Source organism: Pelodiscus sinensis, chromosome 2 (genome assembly GCF_052426305.1).
Source record: "Pelodiscus sinensis isolate ZL-2025 chromosome 2, ASM5242630v1, whole genome shotgun sequence".
Lineage (NCBI taxonomy): Eukaryota > Metazoa > Chordata > Testudines > Trionychidae > Pelodiscus > Pelodiscus sinensis.
The window spans coordinates 103,808,289-103,832,774 of NC_143053.1; the positions used below are offsets into that span (position 1 = coordinate 103,808,289).

At 42.1% G+C, this 24,486-nt stretch overlaps 1 protein-coding gene across 1 annotated transcript in view; it reads left to right on the plus strand.

Annotated features, from left to right (window-relative positions):
* The first annotated feature begins 1,146 nt into the window (after nucleotides 1–1,146).
* Nucleotides 1,147–24,486, plus strand: part of GPLD1 (glycosylphosphatidylinositol specific phospholipase D1) — a 35,161-nt gene continuing 11,821 nt past the window's right edge. Inside the window, exons 1-15 of the mRNA XM_006133992.5 lie at nucleotides 1,147–1,305; nucleotides 4,234–4,289; nucleotides 5,908–5,986; nucleotides 9,572–9,669; nucleotides 11,766–11,876; nucleotides 12,185–12,233; nucleotides 14,055–14,109; nucleotides 15,156–15,263; nucleotides 16,963–16,990; nucleotides 17,085–17,224; nucleotides 18,811–18,876; nucleotides 20,023–20,143; nucleotides 20,673–20,812; nucleotides 22,227–22,413; nucleotides 23,707–23,817. Of these exons, the coding sequence (XP_006134054.3) occupies nucleotides 1,185–1,305; nucleotides 4,234–4,289; nucleotides 5,908–5,986; nucleotides 9,572–9,669; nucleotides 11,766–11,876; nucleotides 12,185–12,233; nucleotides 14,055–14,109; nucleotides 15,156–15,263; nucleotides 16,963–16,990; nucleotides 17,085–17,224; nucleotides 18,811–18,876; nucleotides 20,023–20,143; nucleotides 20,673–20,812; nucleotides 22,227–22,413; nucleotides 23,707–23,817 (1,470 nt within the window). The 5' untranslated portion in view covers nucleotides 1,147–1,184. The remainder of the gene's footprint in view (nucleotides 1,306–4,233; nucleotides 4,290–5,907; nucleotides 5,987–9,571; nucleotides 9,670–11,765; nucleotides 11,877–12,184; nucleotides 12,234–14,054; nucleotides 14,110–15,155; nucleotides 15,264–16,962; nucleotides 16,991–17,084; nucleotides 17,225–18,810; nucleotides 18,877–20,022; nucleotides 20,144–20,672; nucleotides 20,813–22,226; nucleotides 22,414–23,706; nucleotides 23,818–24,486) is intronic.

Consider the following 24,486-nt stretch of genomic DNA (forward strand, 5'->3'; position numbering starts at 1 on the left):
AAGGCTAATCCACTTCTAATACCAATAGCTTAATGTTCATATGCAGGCCCATATGCAGGAATTTCTGTGGGGGGTTTGTGCTTTCTTTTGTAAATGTGGACCACACGGGTGTGAATGCATCCCCCATGGTCCCCCATGAAAGTGTGGAAATCAGCTCCACTCTTCCCCCAGCAGGTCAGAGCGTGGGGGAGGGCAGCTCTGGCAGAGCACTGCTCCTGCCTTCCCCTAGCAGGCCGAAGCATGCTTACTTAGTGGACCATGGGGGTGCTTTCACACCCTTTGACCCCCCTACGGACAGGCTTGATAGGAGTTTGATGTTGCAGGGGAGTAGAGCCACAAAGCTGCATTGATTTAACTTGAGTTGTTCTGCTTTGTCCTGTTGAACTTGTGTGTAATGTTAAGCATGCATGTAAGATCGCTGCAACATCTGGCCCTAAACGATTTTTCCTTAGTTTTGAGGTTTTGTGACAGATTTTAAAATGGGGCCATCATTGCTCAGAGGTTTGTCAAACTTTAGACAAACCTGAGCCCCAGACTCCATGCAGGCAACAGGAGCTGAAAAACCCCTAACAAATGCTTACAAGAGATATTACAAGAGCCCACTCAACTCTTAGTGGAAAACAGCCTAAGCACTAGTTTTACAAACTTCCATGGGTTATATGGGACCTAAACTACAGACACATACATGTCCCTTGTTGGTGGGGAGAGTAGTAAGCTCTGTGGTTAATCACCTCAAGCCTTGTGAAATTGTTTGTTGATTTTCAGCTAAAAGATATCGCCACTTTATAATTTTGTGTTTGGTTTTCTATAAAATCTGATGTAGCTGCACAAGACAGGTGTATGCCATACTGCAAATATTTTTGAGTGACACACTTGATCTTACAATATCATCTACAGAAGTATGGAAGGTCAAGTAATAGAAATTATCCTTGTCACTGATTTCAGGATGGAAAACAATCATACAGTACAGATTTCTTTTTTCTTTGGTCATAAGATACATTCACTCTGATGTAAAAGTAAATGCTGATAATGATTAACATCAAACTGGAAATCAGTGGCATTTCAAATAACCTGACAGGTTAGCCTCTGTGTCAATGACATGCTTTAAAGGAGAGAAGTATATTGTAACCTAGATTTCAAAGGTCACTGCAATACTCCCCTAAGCATTTTCAAAGCCAGGATTTATGTGCCAGTACATCAGCAATATGGATGGTTTCAAGGTTTGGTCTGTTCTGCAGCTGATTATAGTTTATAATCTCTGCCAAAGATGTATGCCGTGTGGTCTCTCAACACATATTGAAATAGGTAAGAGACATACAAAATATTCATTTTAACATATTTTAAATTGCTTGCAAAGGAAAGTGAATACAGGGTTTGGTAGAAAATTGGATGACTGGAAAGTCAGGGACAATGATAATGCAAATTCATTTTACATTAAATAGCAGATACGAATGGCTGAGCATATATCTTATCTAGAGCTTGTGCAATATCACTAGTTATACTGTTTGTTTTTATGTCAGGTGTTTAAACCAATGTGAATTTTTCCATCTTCTAAAATGTGCATCATGCAGTTGGAATGTTTGTATTTGTGTCTATGGATATTATACCAAAATGGCCTGGTTTTGCAGAAAGAAGAGAAATAGCCAAGTGCTTAACTTCACCAATACTGTCACCTTTCTAAACACCTGAATGTGGGATATTTAAATTACAACTAATTTTTCAGGAAATAATTTATGGTTTATCTATATTGTTAATGTTTCTTGTTGCTACAGGGGTGTCTTTTTATCTCCACTGTAAGATTGAAAGTATCAGAGTCTCTGTTGTGCTTGTATTAGTGGTAGATACATATTCTGTTAGCTAATCCCAGATAACATTATGCAAACACAGAGTCAAGGAGAGATGGGGCAAATTATGGTAGAGGGCAAGGAAGAAGAATTATGGATATTGTTGTTTGAATTTGTAAATGAATTCATTTTTGTATTTGTTTTCTGTAAATATGCTAAACAAATGGGTTTGCTTGATAGCAAAATATTAATGGAAACAGTGAATTTTAAGTGAATGTTGCAGAAAGTTCATTCACAACAAATTTTACTTCATAGTTGTATTTGACCCAGAAACCCTTACTCTCAGCGCTCATCTTAACCAGATAGGGAATAAAAACATAGCATGTGGCCTTTGACCAATCAAACTTCTCAAATGTTAAATATTGAATATTTGCTGTGAACAAATTATAGACGAAGATTATGCGCAGAATTTATTCAGGGCCAGTATATTGAAGGCCTGGATCCTGCAAAGACATATGCAGATGCTTAACGTTATACACCCATGAGTAGTCCTATTGAAATGAATAGGACAACCTGTAGTGCATAAAGTTAAGTAGGGGCACACATCTTTGCAGGATGTAAGGCCTTTTAAGTGCTTCTGTGAGCAAGGGTGGCAGAATCTGGCACTCTGTCAATAATTTGAAATAATAAGATGGAAAGAATTCAGATCTCCTTACAGAAAATTCAGATTTGGGCAGATTTATTCCAAATTAATCAACTCTTTCTATACAAGGACAAAATTGATATCTTTTTTCCTTTTTTTTTTAAGGGCTACATTTATTTAATCTGTTTATCATGATTGCCTAACTAATATTCCTTATAATTTGCTATTAGGTCAAAGTTTATAACCATATGTTAGTTTTTTGTCTGCAATTACCACTAGTTGGATCCAATCTTTCTCCCTCAAGTCAATCTGATTCCACTGAAGCAAATTGGAGTTCTGCCATTCACTTAAATGGTGGTAAGACTAGACTTATAATAAAGATGTCCAGTGCTAATGCAGGTAAAGACATTTAATTTCATACACCATTTCTAGTTTACAGTATGATCCACGAGTTGCACATTATGGAAAACAAACGTGGCAGAAATGGAATAGAATTTGATTTTATATAACACCTTTTATGTTCATGTTTCTCAAAGGATTTTAAAATTAATTATATAGTCAAAATGTTGAGTTTGGTGTAGGTAGCAATGCTTCTTTCTATTCTATTTGCTTTGGCCGTACAAAAAGATTTGCATGGACAAACATTCTGAGATCTCTGAGGTTCTACCATTGTAAAGATCTGCATGCACAGATCAACTTGCAGAATCAATATATTAACCGATAGTGTGTATGGAGAAGTAGAGGAAATCAATCTCCAATCCAAGAATTCCAGGCACTGGAAATGTATATCCCTTCTCTGTTTAAAATAAAGAACTAAGAAGTGGGAAAGGCCTATTAAGTCATCTTGTCTGTTCGGTTGCTGATACATGACTGTTTCCTAAAGTGTCTGTGTGTGCTTTGTCTAATATAATTTTAATAAACAAAATGAAACCAGTAATCATAACAGGAATTGAATAGCTGGTGGGTTTGCAGTTTGAACCCAATCCTTTTACAAAGAGAATACTAGTAAATCAATTGTCTCTGGGGATTGTCACGTTGACACAAATCAAATGTAATCAACATTTAAACAATATTTTATTTCACTTTAAAATAGTGATGTCCATTTATTTTATGTAGTGTGATTCTTGCCTTGCAAATACTACTTGGCAATGTGCGTGTATAACTGATCAGTGAGTAAACACCTTATTTTCTTTGCTGACTTCAAATGTTTGTCTTTTTCATGTATGATAAAAATTAATCATGTACTTAAACATTACCAATGGATCACAGGTTATATCAGCTTCAATACTATAGGGGAATTTAAATACTATGTCTTATAATAAGAATAAATTAAAATGATAAGAATTACTTTAAGGATCCAACTCAGTAGTCTTTCTAGTGATACCTAGAATTTTGTGGAACGTACCGCATATGAGCTCAGTGAATCAGCATTCTGTTCCTTAATTAGCTATAGTCTGGGTTAGGACACTGGGGGACCCTTTGTAGCATTACAGTATTAGGCTGGACAACGCAGCTTGGGGTTTCTGGGAACTGGAGAGTCAAGGGGAACGAGGTCTCAGTCTGTCTTCAAAAGCATATAATCTTTTCCTGTATTAAAAAACCTGCCGTTCGGTACGAGGAGACAACATTTCATTTATTGCCACATGGGAAATGTCACAAGGATCAATGTGCTGTATGTCAATGCCACTTGTGTTAAAAATATACTTACATTCATTTCAGTGCCCAACTTTTGATAGTATGTACTTCTAACTAAAGATGGATCTAGGCACAATACTTTTGTCAGTTTTTAATATTTTATGTTTTCAGCACACAGAGCTGTGGAATTTTTCAGTGAACACAAAGGGAATGTGAACTATAGAAAGGTAGGAAGTGTATGGTTGCTTAATTGCATATATGTTGTGGTGCTTTCCTTTGCTCTCTTTTTATCTATCTTCAGATAGCGAGCTCATCAGTCACACCTTTTCTGTGTGAAAAGTGCTTTGCCTATGTTGTGAGCAGCCAGAAATAAATGCTTAATAATTGCCATTAGGTATACACTGTGTAGCTGCACAGATTATTTTTCTACTTATATTCTTACCAACTATATTAAATTAATTTGTATTCCTCTTGAGGTAGATGCCTGGAGGAAATAATAAATGACTCTTAGAATGGAGATTTTAACAACAAAAACAAGTAACAGAGTTAAATTTGTGTTTTATCAGCCACATGTAATATCAGTTCAGATGAGAAAAAGGGTTTGTGTAATTAGATCCTATTTCAGCAGTCTTACCAAGGCCAGAAAAGTACTTTAAGCTTGTGCTTCTTTTTCAGAATAATCCCATAGAATGTTTGCTTACATGTATATAGTATGTTTAAAGGGTTTTTGATATCCTTCAATGCAATATAAAATTATTATTTATATTATTTGACCATTCCTCAGAGTACTGGTTTTACTTAAGAGTCTGTTCAATATTTTATGCTTTTTTGTTGTACAGACAGTTACGTACAAGATAGGGACTGTAGGTTTGTTCTTAAGTTGAATCTGTATGTAAGTCAGAACTGGCATCCAGATTCAGCCGCTGCTGAAACTGACCAGCGGCTGACTACAGGAAGCCTGAGCCCCGGGCTTCCTGGAATCAGCCGCTGATCAGTTTTAACAGGCTGAATCTGGATGCCAGTTCTTACATACAGATTCAACTTAAGAACCTCAGGCATCCCCAAGTCAGCTGCTGCTGAAACTGATCAGCAGCTGATTCCAGGAAGCCCGGGGCAGAGCAACTCTGCCTCGGGCTTCCTGTAGTCAGCCGCTGGTCAGTTTCAGCAGCAGCTGACTTGGGGACGCCTGGGGCAGAGCAGCTGGGGTGCTGCCGGGTTGGTCCAGTAGCGCCCAGAGCGGCGCTACGGGACCAACTGGCAGCGCCCCAGCTGCTCTACCACAGGCGTCCAGAGAAAAGCCTGGTCTGCTGGGGGGGGACCACTAGCTGCGCCTCCCCCCCCAGCAGACCAGGGAGACGCGGGCGGGGGACCGAGACGCACCACGGTCCCGCCGCCCGAGTCCTCCGCGGCTTTGCTCCGTGTCTCCCTGGTCTGCTGGTCACCAGCAGACCAGGGAGATGCGGAGCAAAGCCGTAGAGCACGCGGGCAGAGGGACAGCCCAGACGCGACGCGCCCGCGTGGAACGAGGTGTACCGGTAGTTCGGAATAGGAAGCCTAATCCGAACTACCTAGTTCGTGCCGCGTGTAGCCGCGGGCACGGAGTCCGAACTAGCGGACATTTAAAAATGGCGGCGCCCGGCAATATGCAAATGAAGCCCGGGAAATTCAAATCCCGGGCTTCATTTGCAACTCCGGTTGCCTACATTAACCACCCTAGTTCGAACTAGCGTGGTAGTGTAGACATACCCTCTTTGAGTCATTGCATCTTAAGTACTGACAATAATTTTTTTCTATTGTTATTAATTGTATTCTGATTTCTTGTTCCCTCATCCTTTCCTCTCCCAGTTGTTACTAAATCACCAGGATGCATTTCAGGCTGGGAGCCTTTATCCTGATGCCTTTTATCCTTTTGTCTGCAGGAATGGTAAGAAGAAAGTTCAGTATAGTACAGCTATAGTTAAGATAGCCTGGCTGCATGGTTACTTGAAATTTTGTGCTTCTCTGGAACTCCAGGTTGGGTTAATAATCCGAAGGGTTCTTTCTCTGAAAAAGAAACAAACCCACAACCAAAACAAAACAGCTTTTCTTAAATTTGACAGATTATACAGGTTGCATCTCCCTAAATTGGGACTCCCTGGTTCGTCAATATCCTGTTCCTGGGTCAGAGAGCATGGGTAGTTAGGCAGCAGGAGGGCCTGCTGGGCTGGGAGGGCTGGCAGCATGGTTGGCAGCAGCCTGGTAGAAGAGCCGGGGCCACTGCACTCCAGCAGGCACAGGGGCCCAGAAATGGCGCCGGTGGCAGGCTGGGGGTGGGAGGATGGTGGCAAGGGACCTCCCCTCTTGTGGCAAATTCCTTCATTTGGTACTGGACAGGTCCTGAGGGTCCTGGACCAAAGAAGTCCAACTGTACTAACTTTTTGGGCACACTTATCTTTTAAACTTCTGTTGGCTTAATGGGACAGGAAGGGGAAGGTGAAGAGGAAATAGAGGCATAGGTGAGGGGAGAGATACAGACCAGTCGTCTTCTAGGTCAGGGGTCAGCAATCTTTTCAAACCGAAGAGCCAAACTATATCAAAATTCAGAACAAGTGATCAACAAAGGGTCAGTATAAGAATGCCCATTTGCATGGCTGAAAATATACAACTTAATATGCTTGATATTTGACATGATGATTAATAATAGCATAAATGAAACATACAGACTTTATTTAATGGGACTTCTGCTGCTGCTGGGGGTGCAGTTGTGGATGGGGGGGGTGCAGGAGTCAGGGATGGAGTCAGGGCCGGCCCACAACATTTTGGCACCTGAGGCGGGGAGTTCAAATGACATCCCCATGCTTCCTTTTCTCCTGTCTACCTGTTATGTCTCTTGTGCCCTCCTTCCTCCAGCATAGCACTCCACCATCTCTGTGCATCTAGAGCAGAGAGAATACGTATGCACCAGCATCAGGCACAGTTTTCTACACTCTGGGTCCTAATGCTTCCCCTCCTCCCCTCCCCCACACAGTTTGGCACCTGAGGTGGCCACCTCAGTTCGCCTCATGGTAAGACCAACCCTGGATGGAGTGTATGAAGGGCTCAGGGCAGAGGGCTGGAGTGTGGGAGGTGCAGGAGGAAGGGCAGGATGTTGGAGTGGGAAGTAGAGTGTGTGGGGGGGGGGATGGGGAGGGAGGATCCTGGGGCTGGATTACCTTACTTGCACCTGGGCAGCAGTGGCTGAATGAGGGGCCAGGCCAGGATCACCTCAGTGGGACAGTGGCTTCCCCTTCTACCTGTGCCACAGCAGGAGGGACGCTGCCGCAAGATGGGGGCTGGACCACAGGGCTTGCCCCTGGATTAGGGACGGGAACAGGACCCTGTGGCGGGGCCCCGACTGGGGACTTGTTGGCTTGGTTACAGCGGCCAGAGCCCGGGCTGTCTGAGGCAGCTGGAGCCTGGCGGCTGGGGACAGACTGTGGCAGTCAGAAGGGGGTTGTAGCTGAGCTACCACAGCCAGATGGAGGCATTTGCAGCCACCAGCCCCTCTCACTAACCCAGTTGGGAGCACGCACACATCCTCTCAGAGTGCCCTCTGCTGGCCCTTTAAATGAGCAGAATGTCCCAGTTGGCTCTCGTCGGAGCGCAGCTGGTTCTTACCTGGGTGCACTGCCTTACTTTCACCTCTGGTTAAAGGTGAAATAGACCAACAAAAAAAAAAAAGAGAGAGAGAGACCACCTTGACATGAGTGATTATCTGTTTTAAAATTTTAAATTAGTTTTTCATTTTAATTTAAAAAGTTGTGTGTATTTTGGAAATGACAATACAGCCATATTTTGTTCTGTATTGAGCCATGTTTGGCTTCAGAGCCATAGATTGATAACTCCTGTCCTAGGTTATGTCTACAAATTACTTCAATATAATTTAGATTGTTCAGAGATGTGAATAATCCACACCCCGGAGTAATGTAAAGTACACAGACCAGAGTACTAGAATGGACAGTGATGTGTGGGCTGGAGAACTTCTTTTGCCTGCATGGTGACTGCTTCTTGTGGTGGTGGAGTTAAACTGATGGGTGACCTCCCCCTTCCTGGCTTAGAGTATCTTTACCAGAAGGCCTAAAGTGATGCAGCTACAGTGTAGACTTAGTTTATCCAGTAACTGGGCCCTGTTTGAAATACATTTGTATCTTAATTCTCAGATTCTCTTTTTAGGAGAAATAAAGTCCATATACTAAAATTACTATTACAGTTAGCATTATTGGTATCAATAGCCATGTCTTCCCATTTTTCCTATTCATCTTCCCTTAAAAATGAAAAGAGGAGGCAGTGAAATCATCCAGGATACCCTGTCCACTTTATTAGGCTCAGTATTTAACATATATTTTTAAGAAAATCATGTTCTCTAAATCCATTTTCTTTTCAAAGTCTAGAAAAACTATTTGCTTTCTTTCTTCCACAAAAAAGAGCTTCACTTGGATAGAATTCAAAGATATGCTACTTGGCATTTTAAAATTAACTCCAAGAGCATTACATAGTTACACAGAGTTTGCTATCCTAGCTCAATATCAGCTGAGAATTGTCCAAGTCCAAGCAAGGCCAGAGGTTGGTACTTCAGATGAAGACCTAATCTCCGCACACATACTGATAATATACCATATGGCGGTGTCTACACTGGAGCGATCATGCGCAAAAGTGGCTGCTCTTGAGCAAAATCTTGCTGCCTGTCTACACTGGCCGCGTGTTGTTGCTCAAGGAAACTGACGTTCTACTGTATGAAATCAGGGCTTCTTGCGCCAGAACTCTGATGCTCCTGCTCCGGAATAAGCCCCTTTGCACAACTGTTCTTGCACAAGAGGCCAGTGTAGACAGGCAACATGAATTTCTTCCGCAAGAAAGCCCTATGGTTAAAATGGCCATTAGAGTTTTCTTGCGCAAGAGAGCGTCTACATTGGCATGGATGCTCTTGCGCAAAAGCACATGCCAGTGTAGATGCTTTCTTCTGGAAGAGTTTTTGCAGAAGAACTCTTCCGCAAAAAAGTTCTTGTGCAAGAACCTGCCAGTGTAGACGTAGCCATAATATTAGTTTTGCAATCTTGTACACATAGATGATGACAGTTTTCTTCCAGACCTCTATGATAGTAAGCTTGTGCTGGAGTATGGGATTTTGATTTGCTTGGATTCCTCACCAGCCTGTCATCAAAAATCTGATGCATTCATATGGTCACCAGCTTCTCCCTTCACTCTGCTAGACTTCTCCCTTTAAGGTGTAATATACTTTTCTGTGTCTCATCTACTTACAATCCATAAGGGCAGAAGGGGGTTTGGAATGAGGTTACCACATCTTACATGAAAAAATACAGCAGGTAAATCTAGTATTGGTTTTGACATTTAAAATATGCACAAATGCTTTTCAGTGACTTGGTATAATAAAATATTTCAAAAGTAACATTCTTTGAACATGCTTCTAAGCAGAAATCTAACCTGTGGAACAAATCATACTGAGGTATAATTATGTCTTTTGATGTTGCAGGCAGATTCCATCATGTTTCTGAAGATACTCACTGGGCACCATTTCTTACCACTTCTGTCCATTACATCAGAAAGAATTACCCTCAGCCTTGGGAGGAGGTAGGAAAAGCCCTTGCATTTGCATGGACTTTTTAAAGCTTCTACCAACCATCTTTCACACCTAAACAGTATTGCCAACTTCAAGAGATCAAAAATCATGAGTTAGACACCCCCAAAATCTCATTTTTTTTAAAAAAAAGATGATACTGAGTTTTTTTTAGGACTGACTCTTGGTATTTGAATTCTCCTGCCCATTGCCAGGGTTTGTGCATGTGACAGTGTTGCCCACTCTAACATATGTACTAGATAAGATGATTTTGGCTCCTGCTGCAACTACTCTCACCCCCACATCTGCCTGTCTCCTGCCCAGCAGTCAATCCTATCCTCCCCCCCCATCTGTTCTGTCACCACCACACCATCGGTTCAGCCCCTCTACGACATTAACCCCCACCACCCTCAGTTCTCTTTCCCAGCACTTACCTTATCCATACAGCTCCCACTCTCCTCACTTCAGGCCCCCTGCAGCCTCCAAGCTGTAGTTCAACCTTTCCAGCCTCACCCCTGTTCTTCTTAGAGTTCCCCCCTTCCTTGGCCTATCAAGGCTATAGTGGGGTCCTCTCTCCTACTTCCCAGGCTTTCAGAGAGCCCATCTGCCCAGGGGTGACAGTGATCTCTAAGTAAATTCAAGCATCATTTATGATCTTGGGGGGAGGGGGGCGAACACTTAAATATCAGCTGAAAAAAACCAAACCAACATGGCGTTTTGAAAGTGCTATTCTGAGATCATCAGTGAGAATTAACTTAAATTGTATCTCTTGCGAAAAATTTGTGGGAATTTGCTTGTCTCCCTAAAAATTTTTGTGATAGACATTTCGTCTTTCAACTCATAGGAAGCAAAAATGTCTACATTTTTTTAAAAATTAAAATCTGCTGCTGTCAGGTTGATTTTATTATTATTATTATTATTATGTACACTTTAAATGGGTTGGTTTCTAATGGAATGCTCACATAGGACAACATTTTCAAAGCGATTAATGGGTACCCAACTTGATTTTTCATAACGTGTTCAGCGCCTTTGAAAATCCAGCCCCCTTGTAAGACACCCAAAAACACTATTCACTTTTAAAGATCTTGACCATAGCTCTTATTTGCCTTTGGATTTTGTGCGGTACATGCACTACATGGGGGTGGACTTGATAGTCACAGGTGAAAACGAGTTTGAAGATCATATCCATGCCCCCTGGAGAATTTGCCAGTTTTGTTGAATTTTGCCAGCCGTTGCTCAAAAATCCAATAACTGCAACAGCAATTCAGGGCATTTTATAGGTCAGCTCTGAAGTGCATTCCTATACCAGGGAGGTTTAAGAAAAGCTTGTGTACAGGCTGCCTGAATTTTCTCTGGCTCTGGACTGTAACTTTCATGAGCAGTAGAATCATTGAGGGGAAAAGTGTGAGTTTCATATTTTAAAAAAATATTTACAAGCAATCATGGTTTAATGATTAGACCAACCTTTGAAGAATCTCAATAGGCACTCCTGAGCAATGTGTTCACAAATAACTTCCCTACTTTTTTGCCTGTGAAAGCTTGAAAGAAATTTCTAATTAGACATAAGGTGGGACTTTCTAATAAGACATAGAAGGGGGTATTACTATCCCAAAACAACAAAGGAATCCCTCTGAAATTATTCAGGGCTTTATTCTACTACCTTTATGTTGAGCTGTATTTGCCCAGGTACTCCATTGTTGTCTCCTTGAGACTACTAGCATAAGTATGGCCAGGTGGGCTCAGTCTTGAAAGATGCTGAGTGCTCTGTCCCAGATCCAGCATAGCTCTGATATGCTTAACTCAAAGCAGATGAGTAGGCCTACTGATATCAGTAAAATCAAACATATAACTCCATAGTCTTGGATCTAATGCAGTGCTTAATGTTAGAGTCATGCAATTAAATGCCATGATGGATCAGGAGCAAAGAGGATCCTCAAAGGTATGTAGGCTCCTAACCTCCACTGAAAATTGAACCCTTAGTGAATAACGTCTTCTGAATTGTATCCTTATGTAATACACAGAACAGAAGAAATGCTAATCACCTTTTTAAAGACTGTGGGGCTGTATTAAAGTAAATGGGCATTACTATGTGCATATTGTTGTTGTTTAGGCTACAGAGAAACTAGTGGCTTTCCTCTTTGGAATTGCCTCACATATGGTGGCAGATGTGAGCTGGCATAGCTTGGGCATTGATCAAGGATTTCTAAGAACCATGGCAGCAGTAAGTGTGCATCATTTTGTTGGTTAATCATACCTGTAGATACTGGTATTGTTAATTTTTTATTTACAAATAGCCTTTTAACCCAGGGGGAAAAAATTAGTTCTCTGACGGAAAAAATTAAGCACATATGCTTAACTTCATACACTGATTTGGCAAACATTTTTTAGAACAACATTGGCCACATTTTGGGACGATCAACATTAGTGTAACTTTAAATGTGCTTTTCTGTTTGTGCTGATGGATGAGCAAAATTGGATTTTTATCGTTTGTTTTCTACATGTTGGTTTTTTTTTTTTCATTTTTCGCAGATTGATTTCCATGGCTCATACTCAGAAGCTCATAGTACTGGGGATTTTGGTAACTTTTATATTTGTTGATATGAACCAATAAGGTCCCAGTCCCTATGGCTACGTCTACGCTACAATGCTATTTTGGGATACTGGAGTATCCCAAAATAGCTATCCTGCATCTTCACAGTGAGCCCATTATTTCAGGCTTGCTATTCCACGAGGAGTAAGGGATGTTTCGGAATAGCAGGTTATTTCAAAATTACGAAATAAGCTATTTTGAAATAAAATCGAAATAAGATACACAATTTGCATACCTCAATTTGCATCTCTTATTTTGAAGTACGGTGCAGTGTAGACTTAGCCTATGTCAATACCAGCCTAGTGTTCCGCCAAATTTTGAGGCTGATTATCCTCCATGTGTGTTCATCTGATGATGAATAGAAGTCAGAAAAGAGCCGAAAGACCCCATATCCTGCCTCCCTTCCACCACCCCACAAACCCTGGTGTAGGACCCATGCGGATGATGGCTGGGAAGGGTGATTGCTAAACTGTTAAGCACTATGTAGATTCTGGACAGTGGAACCATTTTAAATTACTGTAAAATCTCAAGTATAATGTGCACTCCCCCCCCCCCCCCCCCCCCGGTTTTTAATGATTAAAACCAGGGTGCGCATTATACATAGGAGGTAATTTTGTAAAGTTTTACCTAACCATCCCCGCCAGGCTCCCGGACAAGGGAGCTGCCCCAGCCGCCGGCTCCTCACCTTGTCCGGGAGCCTGGCTGACCTCACGCCTGCCGCGGGGGGGCCCCCTGCCCAGCTGCCGGCGCCCCACGCTGAGCTCGCGCCTGCTGTGGGGGGCCCTCTGCCCAGCTGACCTCGCGCTTGCTGCAGGGCCCCCTGCTCAGCTGCTGGCGCACCATGCTGAGCAGGGGGCCCCTGTGGCAGGCACGAGGTCACGGTGGTGCGCCGGCAGCTGGGCAGGGGGCCCCCATGGCAGGCGCGAGCTCAGTTGGGCAGGGGGCCGCCGCAGCAGGTGCAAGCTCAGCACGGCGCGCCAGCAGGTGAGCAGGGGGCCACACGTGGCAGGCGCAAGGTCAGCCAGGCTCTGAGGAGCCGGCGGGTGGGGCAGCTGGGTGGGGCATGCGGGAAGAGGCCCCACAGCCCCGGTGCATGAGCTCAGCCCGGTGCATGAGCAGCTAGGCAGGGTTTCAAACTCTGCTGCCGGCTCTCCCGTGCTGCGCGCGCTTTTCCCGGGTGAGCCTGCAGGTGGGAGCGGGACCGTAAAATCATGAGTATAATGGGGGTGTGCATTATAGATAAGAGCTCAGTTTATTTCAGAATTCTGACATTTAAAAGGTAGGTGTGCATTATACATAGGTGCGCATTATACTCGAGATTTTACGGTAAGGCAGCGCCACTTCTCCCTCCTAACCATTCCCCCATATCATTTGAGCTCCCCTTGGCAACAGATTCTGGATGGCCAGATTCTACATACAATCACCTTTGCCCTCCCACTCCAGAGCTGCAGCTAGCTGCTCTGCATCTCTCAGAACACAAGACTGAAGCTGGTCATTTATGCTTAAAGCCAAAATCTAAGCAGGATTTCAGAGTTAAACAATCAGTACTCTGGCTTTAAAGGTGATAATGCTTTTATCATGTTCTGCAACTGCAGAATGTTCATCCTCTCTCGTGGGCTCTCTTGTATGTGTACCAGCAACATATTCCAAGTCAGAAATACCTATTTATTTAAAATGGAACTCTACAATGTTAACACACACAGTAGTCTCATGGAATACTGCAGAGGCCTAGTGATTTATACCTTTTAAAAAATTTGATGCTTTGTGCTAATATGGTAAAACTGCCTTTTTCCCTTTCTCTAAATGTAGGAGGTGACGTATTGAGCCAGTTTGAGCTTGATTTTAGTTACCTGAAAACAGACTGGTATGAGCAATGTGTTTATGCTGTCAATGTTTTGCAGAAATACTTTCATTAATTTTTGCTGCACATGTAACATGTAGTGTAGATGCTAATTTCAGGATGGTGTTATAAAATAATATTTATTTGAATTTTTGTAGCAGCAAGAGTGCTGAGATCAGAAAATCATTTTGCTAGATGGAATACATATGCAAAATGAGAGACAGACCCTGCCTTGACCAGCAGATACAGGGTTAAGTTGTACTATCCCCATGTTATATATGAGAACTGATGCACAGAGATGAAGATATTCACACTGGTTACATAGGAAATCAACTAAAAAAATTCAGATTTAAAAAAAATAGCTTGCTGGAATGTCCTAGCAGTTCTTTATATAACTCTGTGGCAGTATCTTTATATGGGATACCTCTTCTTAGTCTAGCTATTTTTGGTGTTTTTATGCAAATTTGTACTATTTATTTTTAGACATAAATGTTTGTGATTGTGAGTATAAATACTTTATGTAATAAAACATATGTAATACACCATAAACTAGTAGTCCCTTTTGGTTATTTTATGTCCCATAAATTGAATACTGTATCACTAAGACAAGATTTGAAATTAACATCAAATGGATACTTGCTTCAATTAAACCCCAACATTGTGAATTAAGAGTAATACATCATCATTAGGTACATTTTAAAACAGTTGAAGATATTTTCTCATAACTGACAATTTTCAGATACAGTATTCTTTAACAATAAAATTGAAGCATTGGTAATGTTTCATTTTGTGTGACTAGAGTGAAGTTCATCCCAGTGCGGAAGGTCCTTGTCTCATAGGTGTAAATCCTGTATAGGTGTGTGTTGGAGGTGGAGTAGGAACAATTGTGCTGGTTACGAATAGGCTGATTCCAAAAGGGAGAGGCTGGGGACAGATCAGAGGAGAGGACACAATCCAAGATTAGGCAGATCTACAAGCCAAGAATCCTATGGAGGGAATTATATAAAATGAATTGTGTTTTATTAGATTTAATGAAAAATACTAGTTATAATACTCAGTATTGTTTTTAGGTATGTACCAGTCAAAGACCTGCTAGCTATCTATAAGGAATATTATGGCCAGGAAGTCATAACTGAAGGCACAATTATTGACTGCACTTACCTGCTGTTTCTTGAATTGTAAGTCATTGAGTTGTGAACTTCTCGTTTCACAGAACATATGGGGAAAATTGCAGTAACTCACAGATGAAACATCTGAACCTGCATTGCTATATTAGAGATAAGCCAAACTCCAATTTCTCTCTGAAACATCACTGAGCTTTGGGGAAATTTGGAATGAAATTGTTATCTGTACCCAAGTTTTCTCTGTATCCAGTTGTTACATTTTATAAATAGATGAATACAATAGCTAGGCTGTATGTCTTAACAACACAAACAAGCCTATATCGCAAGGCTGTGTCTAAACTACGTCCCTTTTTCGATAAAGGGATGTAGATTAGGTATGTCGATATTGCAAATGAAGCTGGAATTTAAATATCCCACGCTTCATTTGCATAATGGTGGCTGCTACTTTTTTTCTAAACGGGGCTTTTTTTAAACCCCCTCTCCCCCAGCATTTTAGATGGGGCATTTTTGATAGAAATGCCTTGTTTTGAAAGAGTCTGTACTCCTGTACCCCTTTCGAAATGGGGCACTTCTGTCGAAAATGCCCTGTCCAAACTGCCGTGGTGTTTTTTTTTTTTTTTTTTTAAAGCCCCGTTTAGGAAAAAAAGCGGCAGCCGCCATATTTAAATCCCAGCTTCATTTGCAATATTGACGTGCCTAATCTATATCCCTTTATCGAAAAAGGGATGTAGTTTAGACACAGCCCAAGATAATAGCAGTGCTTGGAAGCATGACCATGTTATAGCACATCAGCAGTAAAACTCTGACCTTCAATGAAGAGTGCAATATAGATGCATAGCTGTAGCTATCTCACTTGCCCACAGACATTTACACCCATGCAGGCACTTCCAGAATACTGCTGGTCTGAAGGATAGTTAGGGAGGTTTTTCCTCTTAGCTAAGAGAACCTAAACTGTGGTCATGACTACTTTATAATATCTTAAGGCTCATAGCCATGTTCATTAATTCAGTTATTTACTGATAGGCTATATCTATACTACACACCGGTAGTGGCAACATATAGAGTATATGTAGCTTACATGCCACAGTGAAAAGCAAGCAGCAAGTCGCTACGTGTGTCAGCAAAGGGCTTTAGCAGTGAAGAAAGGTTTCAGCAGCTCTCTTCTGCCAGAGGCTTGCACTGCAGTGAGCTAAGGCTCTTGTGGGGAAAGACTGAGCTTGGTGCTGCTGTGTCTTTCCCCACAGCCTCCTCCCACCATGGACTTTCCCCATTGATAATCTTTTTCCTGAAGCGGGGAAAGATGTTAGCTATGGGGAGGCAGCAGCACAGTATATTGCTAAAAATGGCAGTGTAGCTGGGGAGGCAATGCCTTGGCAAGTAGAGAGCCAGGTAAGGTATGTATTTGGGTACCTGCCCACATGCTTCAAGTAGCTCTTGTCTTTATTGGTTTAAAGAATGCCTCACCCCACACACTGCTATGTATTCCTGTGCTGCCGGCAGTATAGGTGTACCTATCGTTGTGCTGAGATGCAGAGCAATGTAGAAAGCACACATATCATACCATAAAGAGCCCTATGTCTGGTGTTACATGTCTTGTTATGGTATAGTAACAAACAAGGAACTCTCTCAACGTTACCGTCCTCAATGTCTGCTAAGTACTGGGCTATTATGTAGAGACCACAGAGGCTTTGAAATAGGTTATTTTATATTATTTGTCCTTGATGCACATTTATCTGAAGATTATTTTTTGCAGGTATGGAGAAATTCTTGCTGTTGCCAAGGTAACTTATTTTTGTTCTTGTTAACAACTAGATACAAATTAATGTTAAGATAAACTGAACCATTCTACTAATTGTACTCCATTTTGTTCTGTAGCTTTTTCCAACATATGCTAACAAGTCTCCGTTTTTGGTGGAGCGATTCCATGAGTATTTTCTTGGAGGAGTGGATGACATGGCATTTTGGTCAAATAATATTTTTCAGCTAGTAGGCAACATGTTGGAAAATGGAACCAGGTAAGATATTATTTTATGTACTAGGATGAACCTCTTACAAGTCTACAGTAAAATTACCTTTGATATATTTAAGTTATGAAATCTGTTTACATGTTCTCCAGGAAGCAGGCTCTATCCCAGAATTGGAGCCTGAAACTGAACACCTTACTTACTCAGAATTTGATGAGACTAGGCCCTGGTCTACACTAGGGCTTTATTTCAAAATAATCCCCCCTTAGGTTGAATTAATAAGCAGAACATCTACACTACCAAGCCTGTTATTTCAAAATAACAAGCTGCTTATTTGAAATCTGAAATTCTACTTTCCTTGAGGAATAATGCCATTTTCGATATAGTTATTTCAAAATAGTGGTAGTGTGGATGCCCTGGTGCCACTTTTTTGAAATTACTACTCTCCAGAGTAATTCAAACTAATTACTCCCAGTGCTTCCTGAGGCTCTTAAATCGAGGTAGTGCATCCACACTAACGGAGCCTGCCTTGGACAAATTTCGGGGCTTCCTCATAGTGAGGACATACTGTTTTGAGTTTGTTATTTTGGGAGTTATTAAATCAATTTTAGTTATTTCAAAATAGTTTCCTAGTGTAGACATGCCCTAAGGGTCCAATCCAAATCCCAGTGAATAATCTACTGAGTTCATAGAGAGTTAAAATGAGTCATAATTGTCTGAATTGAAAGTGCAGGTTTATACTTAGCTCGTATTATTTTTATAAAAAAATGTTATCACTATATCACTTAAGTAAAAATTTCACCTTTGCCCAGATTGCTTCACAACCCCATCTATGAAGGGCAAATCTAAAGCAATTATATTGTTAGTTTATGTATTGGAAAGTAGCTTTGGAAATATTGTACCATACAAACTTTGTGTTGTGTGTTCCAAAAATGTCACTTTAATTAAAAGCACTTTATCTTATAAGGATTAGCAGGTTATTAGTGCCAAAATAAGTTGTTACATAAACACAAAACATTCTTCTGGATTCTAAATAATTCATCAATAATTTTAGAAAAATAAAGGAATTTCTAAGGCAGGGCTACTCAACGTGGGGCCTGTGGTCTGTTTGTTTGCAGCCTATGGTGTGGTTTGGGTTTAAGTGGGGCTCAACACGCCTGCGGGTGAGATCATTTGAACATGGTCTCTACTAGGAACACGGTCCACAGCGTCAAGATGTCTCCCAGGCAGGGTGAGCATTGAAAGACACAAGTGGACGGGCTGGCTGGGACAGACAGTACAGGGTGTCGGCATTTCTAACCCCCAGGGAAGAGGTGCTGGGAGCGCTGGGGCATTGTGGGAAGTGCTTTGTATTCATGCCCGTCAGTGTGAAAGAAGCTATTTGCATATATTTCCACATATATTTGCATGTATATGCAACCACACTTAAGTTGCAGCCCTCAGCATGTGCGGTATCATTGTGGCCGCTGGGGCTTCCAAGGTTGAGTAGCCCTGTTCTAAGAATGTAATGATACCTTAATTTTGAATAAGCAGGGACCTACTGAGGGAAATGACCTCACATCCCAGATTTTCATTTGATTTAACTTTCGTTAGAATAAATATTCAAAAGAAAAACTGTGTTTTCAATATTTCTCCAGTGGCTGCTTCATACCTGAGAACCCTCTATTCATAGAGTGCAATGGAGAACATAAGAACAGTGACATGTGAGTATAATCCTGAAAGCTGCAAAGATTTACCTCTGAAGGAAGACACATCCATGAGTGTGGAAATCCAATTACAGTAAAACTCCGATGGTCCGGCACTCCTGATGGTCCGGCACTCCTGATGGTCCGGCACCATCAGGAACCCGGAAGTGCTCCGGGCAGCCGGACCATTGGAGCTGCTCTGCCCCCAGCTTCCCTGATTCAGCCGCTGCTAAAACTGACCAGCGGCTGAATCGGGGAAGCCAGGGGCAGAGCAGCTGGAGTGCCGCCGGGTAGGTCCCCTAGCGCTGCCCCTCGGGGCTGCGGGACCAAACCGGCAGCACCCCAGCTATCCCCGATTCAGCTGCTGCTGAAACTGACCAGCGGCTGACTCCAGGAAGCCTGAGGCAGAGCTGCTCTGCCCCGGCTTCCCGGAGTCAGCCGCTGGTCAGTTTCAGCAGCAGCTGACTTGGGGACACCTGGAACAGAGCAGCTATGGTGCTGCCGGGTTGCTCCAGTAGCGCCCAGGAGCGGCGCTGCAGGACCAACCCCACAGCACCCCAGCTGCTCTGCCCCAGGCATCCCCAAGAGCAGCTGGGGTGCTGCCGGGTTGGTCTCGCAGCGCCAACGGTCAGTGCTACCAGACCAACCCGGCTGCACTCCAGCTGCTCTGCTGAAACTGACCAGCAGCGGCTGAATCAGGGATGCCTGGGGCAGAGCCAGACTATCGGAAGGGGGGGCTGTTACGGGTCTGGGTTGGCATCCCCCCCACCCCAGACCCCTCATAGCCCCCCCTTCTGATAGTCCAGCATATTTGATAATCCGGCACCCCCTGCGTCCTAAAGGTGCCGGATTATCGGAAGTTTACTATACATGGGTGAACTGTCCAGCTCCATCACTTCTCCTTTTTGGAAAATCTCTACTCCAGGACTAGATTCTCAGTTAGTGCTAACTGATATAGTTGCACTGATTTCAATGGAGCTAAACTGATGTAACTCAGAGGTGAACCTGGTAATACAGTCTTATTATCTGAATGGCATGTGGCATGATCTTCAGCTTTTCTTGTTGTGTCATCTTAGTCAGCCCAGTCATTAAATTGCACTTAATGGGTTTATCTTGTTTATCTCAGCAATATTTCTAATTATTACTGCCTCTTTATCTGAACAGAATTAAACAATCCAAAAAGGAACAGCATAAGAACGTGACTTCTTCGCTTACAAAGACAATTGAAAAGAATATAAACTATACAGAGAAAGGTGTTTATTTCAATATGCAATCCTTGGCAACGGTAAGTCTTTTAAAATAGATATTGGAAGGGATGATAGATGGACCATGCAAAATTTGGATCTGCCATAAATTGTTTCAATTCCTTAGTCTGGTACACCGCAGGATGGAGCAGGGTCCCCAGACAGGATGATAGTATTTTCCACACCTGGGAACAGCTGTTGTATGGTTATAATGATATTATAACGATGATGATGATGATATTGTAGTGATATTATAGTATGTCTCTAATATTCATGGATCATAGCAACAGCTGGTCACCCTCATGGGATAAGAAGGAACCCTACTCATAGTGCAGTAGTGTATTTATGGTAAGCTGTGCTAGGATTTATTAGGGTTCTGCCTTATTCTGAAGCAGAATTTAGGAGCTGATCCAAAGTCCACTGAAATCAATGTGAAAACTCCAACTGACCTGCACAGGCTTTGGATCAAGACCTTATTTGTTCAAAAAGTCCACTACTAAGCAAAATATACTGTGGGTGTTCGTGTATGTTGTATTACTATTCCCAAATTTCTTAAATTCTTTCTTTCAGAAGTCTCTTCGCTTTATCAACAGTGCTTTTTCAAAGAATATCAGGAAAATGTTAGCAGTTGCTTATCAGCAACCTTCTAACCACATCTCCAAACCCACAGCCTCGTACTTTCTGAAATCACCCTATGCCAGACTTGGATGGTTGGTGCAGTTTTCTTTCTCCTTTCGCTCTTCATTTGTGAATGTGCTAAACAGCAGCTGATGTATTACATCTTTGTTCCTTGGAGAGATTTTAAAGGTACAGCTATGGGCCACATTAACCAAAATCCTGGCAGCTGAAGAACAACTTACTTTGGGTTGGCGGTGCTGTGAGAGGTTTGAGATACGGAGCCTTTTTTGACTGAGACCCTGGTTTACAGCTGACCACATCCATACTGATTGAAAGTCATGATCACCAGGCCGGACAATGGTTGCTGTAGGGCCCAAGGCCCTCATTGCCATTACTGTGGTAGTGGCCAGAGACCCAGGCACCTTTGAATTGCTGTTGGAGCTCTGTGCCAGGTACTCAGCATGGCACTAAGGGCTGGGAGGGGCACACTGCATTCCGGGTGGTGTGGAGGGCTGGCTACTTGGCCCTGCCTCTTCCACATGAGGCCCTGCCACACCTTGCTGGAGGCCCCTGGTAGCTGCCAACCCCGCTGAGGATCAGAGTTTGATCCAGAGCAAGAATCTGGGTTCCAGATAACCCTAGTGCTTCCAAATGTTCAGAACTGGATCCAAACTTTGTGGCTAGCCCTGTCTAATGAACAAGACCAAGGCTCTAAATCTGATTATGTACAATTGTTGGGAAAGCTTGGATTCAGATTTGATTTGGATCTGAACAACATGGCTTGGAACCATCTGATGACCATTTAATAGCCTATGTGACATGAATGGATTGTCCCAATTGATGCTAATTGGTGTTCTTGGTAGTATTTTTAGTGGAGAAACCCTAAGCTGCATCAGCATGGAGAATGATACCTACCCTCTCTCTTCTCCAGAAGAGAATCCATCCTCATTATGGCAGTCATACAGTGGAGGAGAGAGATGGAGGAAGTTTACTATGCTGCTAGTCTTGCTATATCTGCTTCGAAGCAGTCTCTAGGGCTTTTCATCTGGCAATTTTCCCAGATATTAAATTAATTTAGTAAATATATGCCAGTTTGTTTTTCTCTATCAGCCTCTGTGATCTCCATCAAGTAACTGAGAGGCTCATCAAACCAAGTCAAATGACCAGAAGTTGTGCGCAGCAGTCTGTTGTTCTCCTTTGTTTCTGTGTTTGAGGCTGCATGGTGGCTGCCCAGTGCTACAATTCAGTAAATAAGACTTTTTAGTGGCTCTCCATGCAGATTACAGCAGTGTTAATTAATGGAAGCTGGACCTCACAGCTCTGATTTGTTTAGTTCAAGAGAATTGTTCTGAGAGTCAAACTTAAATCACTTGGAAAATAACTTTGTAGAGCCTTAGGATTAAGAGGTGGTGAAAGTGGCCAGTTAGCTTTGAAATGTCAGTGGTTCAGCAAATATAAACACTGTGGTTATTGGTGCTATGCTTTTGTTTTCTCCTTTGCACACAGGGCAATGACCTCAGGTGACTTAAACCAAGATGGTTCTGAGGATCTAGTGGTTGGAGCACCAGGATACAGCAGATTGGGCCATGTTCAGATAGGAAGGGTGTACATAGTCTACAGTAATCTATCAGGTTTGCCTCCAGTAAACATGGATCTAGACAAGGAAGCGGATCAAGTACTGGAGGGTTGTCAGGTGGGGAATCAAGTCAGACATTTAAAACAATTTTACCCTTTTTTGTGTGTTAAAACATCAGTGCCCTTTATCCTTTCCTTCACTGATCAATGGTGCCATTAATTTTTTCTCACGTATACTTTTCAGTGTTTCTGAAATGTCTCTCCTATAAACCAGGATGTTATGTTCATTTAAATGAAAACAACCCGTTATTATAAAAGGTGCATGTGGCTGAGTTAAAGATGATCAGTTTATTCTTCTTTTCACCAGTCAACTTAACACTAACATAAACTGAGACCCTTAACTGACACCAATATGGAGTCCATCCATGTCTTGGGATTTGGAAATGGCTACCAGGCCATCCTGAAAACTGCTCTTTGCTTCTTTCTGCACACACTAGAGCTCTTTATCTTAGTTTTTTTATGGTGCCTCTCTCTGTAGTATCTAAAATAGTACTTAAGCATAAGTTAGAGGAACCACAATTTATGAAGTTGGGTCTTGAGAGCTCAGTGCCTATTTCCCCAATCCTGAGCATGGGGAGGATTGTTTAAGTGCAGTATGTGTTTAGGAAAGGCAGGAATTCTCCCACGTACCTATTCTGGGTATTCTTTGTGGATTCACATCTCCTTAGGATACAAAACAGAACAGGAAGTTGCATCAAAGTAATTAGTTTCTGTTAGGCTCTCTAATAGGGCAGTTTATTAACCATGCAAATGGTTTATGTGAAATGCTGTGCCCGAATGTGACAGAGGGCCATGACTTTGGCTTCATCCTGACCAGTACAGCTAGATGATACACTGAGTCAGATCTATATCATGGTTTGGTGTAAGCATCTTATTAAGAAACTGCAAAACCCATGCACACACTAAGTAGAACTGTTTGTAAAGCAAATGTGTTTGTCATGAGCTGTCTAAGCATCATTTAAATGACAAACAAGATCTGAGAAGAGGATGTAGCAAAACACTGTCATAAAGAGACTGTCATAGCGAGCTGAAATCAAACATAAACCAAACGTAATTTTTTACAAAAAATTCCCCTCTTGCTCTCAAAACAAAAATACCCCACTTTTGCATGAACTCGCTGCAGATATTGGTACTGAACATTTGTACAGTACATCTGCTTATTCAGCTGCTCTTTTAAGAATAAATAATATTGACAGTCTAAGAATTGAGATTGTTTTTTGTCAGTTCTGGATTTTCAGCTATTTCATACGATGTTTGTTCTGCACAATCTTAAAGAGGCAGATGCAAAGATTTTATCTTTATTGTTTTTAAATGTCATTTAGCTGCATGAGAGTAACATGTGATTTCTCAGCCTTCAGGCAGGTTTGGTTCTGCCATAGCAATACTGGACTTCAATGCAGATGGAGTACCAGACATAGCTGTCGGAGCACCTTCGGAAGGATCAAGGGATCTCACTTATACAGTAAGAGCCCTTTATTTAAAACATCTTGTTCCATGTAATAGCACCAAGGGAGAACCTCTCACATAACTCAGTGTGAATAAGGTAGAAGGGGGCTTGCTGGCAGTTCCCATATGGATCTTGTTTTCTGAACTCTGGGATGTGTAATCATTGGGTCCATTGACTTGTCGATAGCTGTGTATCAAACCACCCACGCCCTAGGCATTTCCATGCCTAACTGTTCTAAATTGGAAACAGATTGGTGGCATTGACCTGGTGTAAGGATGAGGAATCTTTCGGGAAATCTGTTTGTGGGTACATGTGAGAAATTGGAGACCTCTTGGCTAAGGTGTACCTAATCTACAATACTGAGGTTAAGTCTTCTTTAGTCTAAGAGGTTTTGGTCTTCAGATCAGCTTCATTAGTGAGATCATCATATGACTGAAGAAACTGAGAGACAGATACTTTTAATCTCATTGGCAATTTATTAACAAGCCAAACAAGATCATACAGGCTACAGGATAGCAAAGGAGAGAGAGATGATACAGAATGCCCAGCATTTGTACTGCTCGCATCATCTTTTTCTGGGAGTACTGAAGTAGGCAAGCTACTGCTTAATAAGGTGTTAATAGGTGGTCATATTCATGCTGGTGTCTCTCTCAGCACACAGGCAGGGAAACCTCTTTTATATCG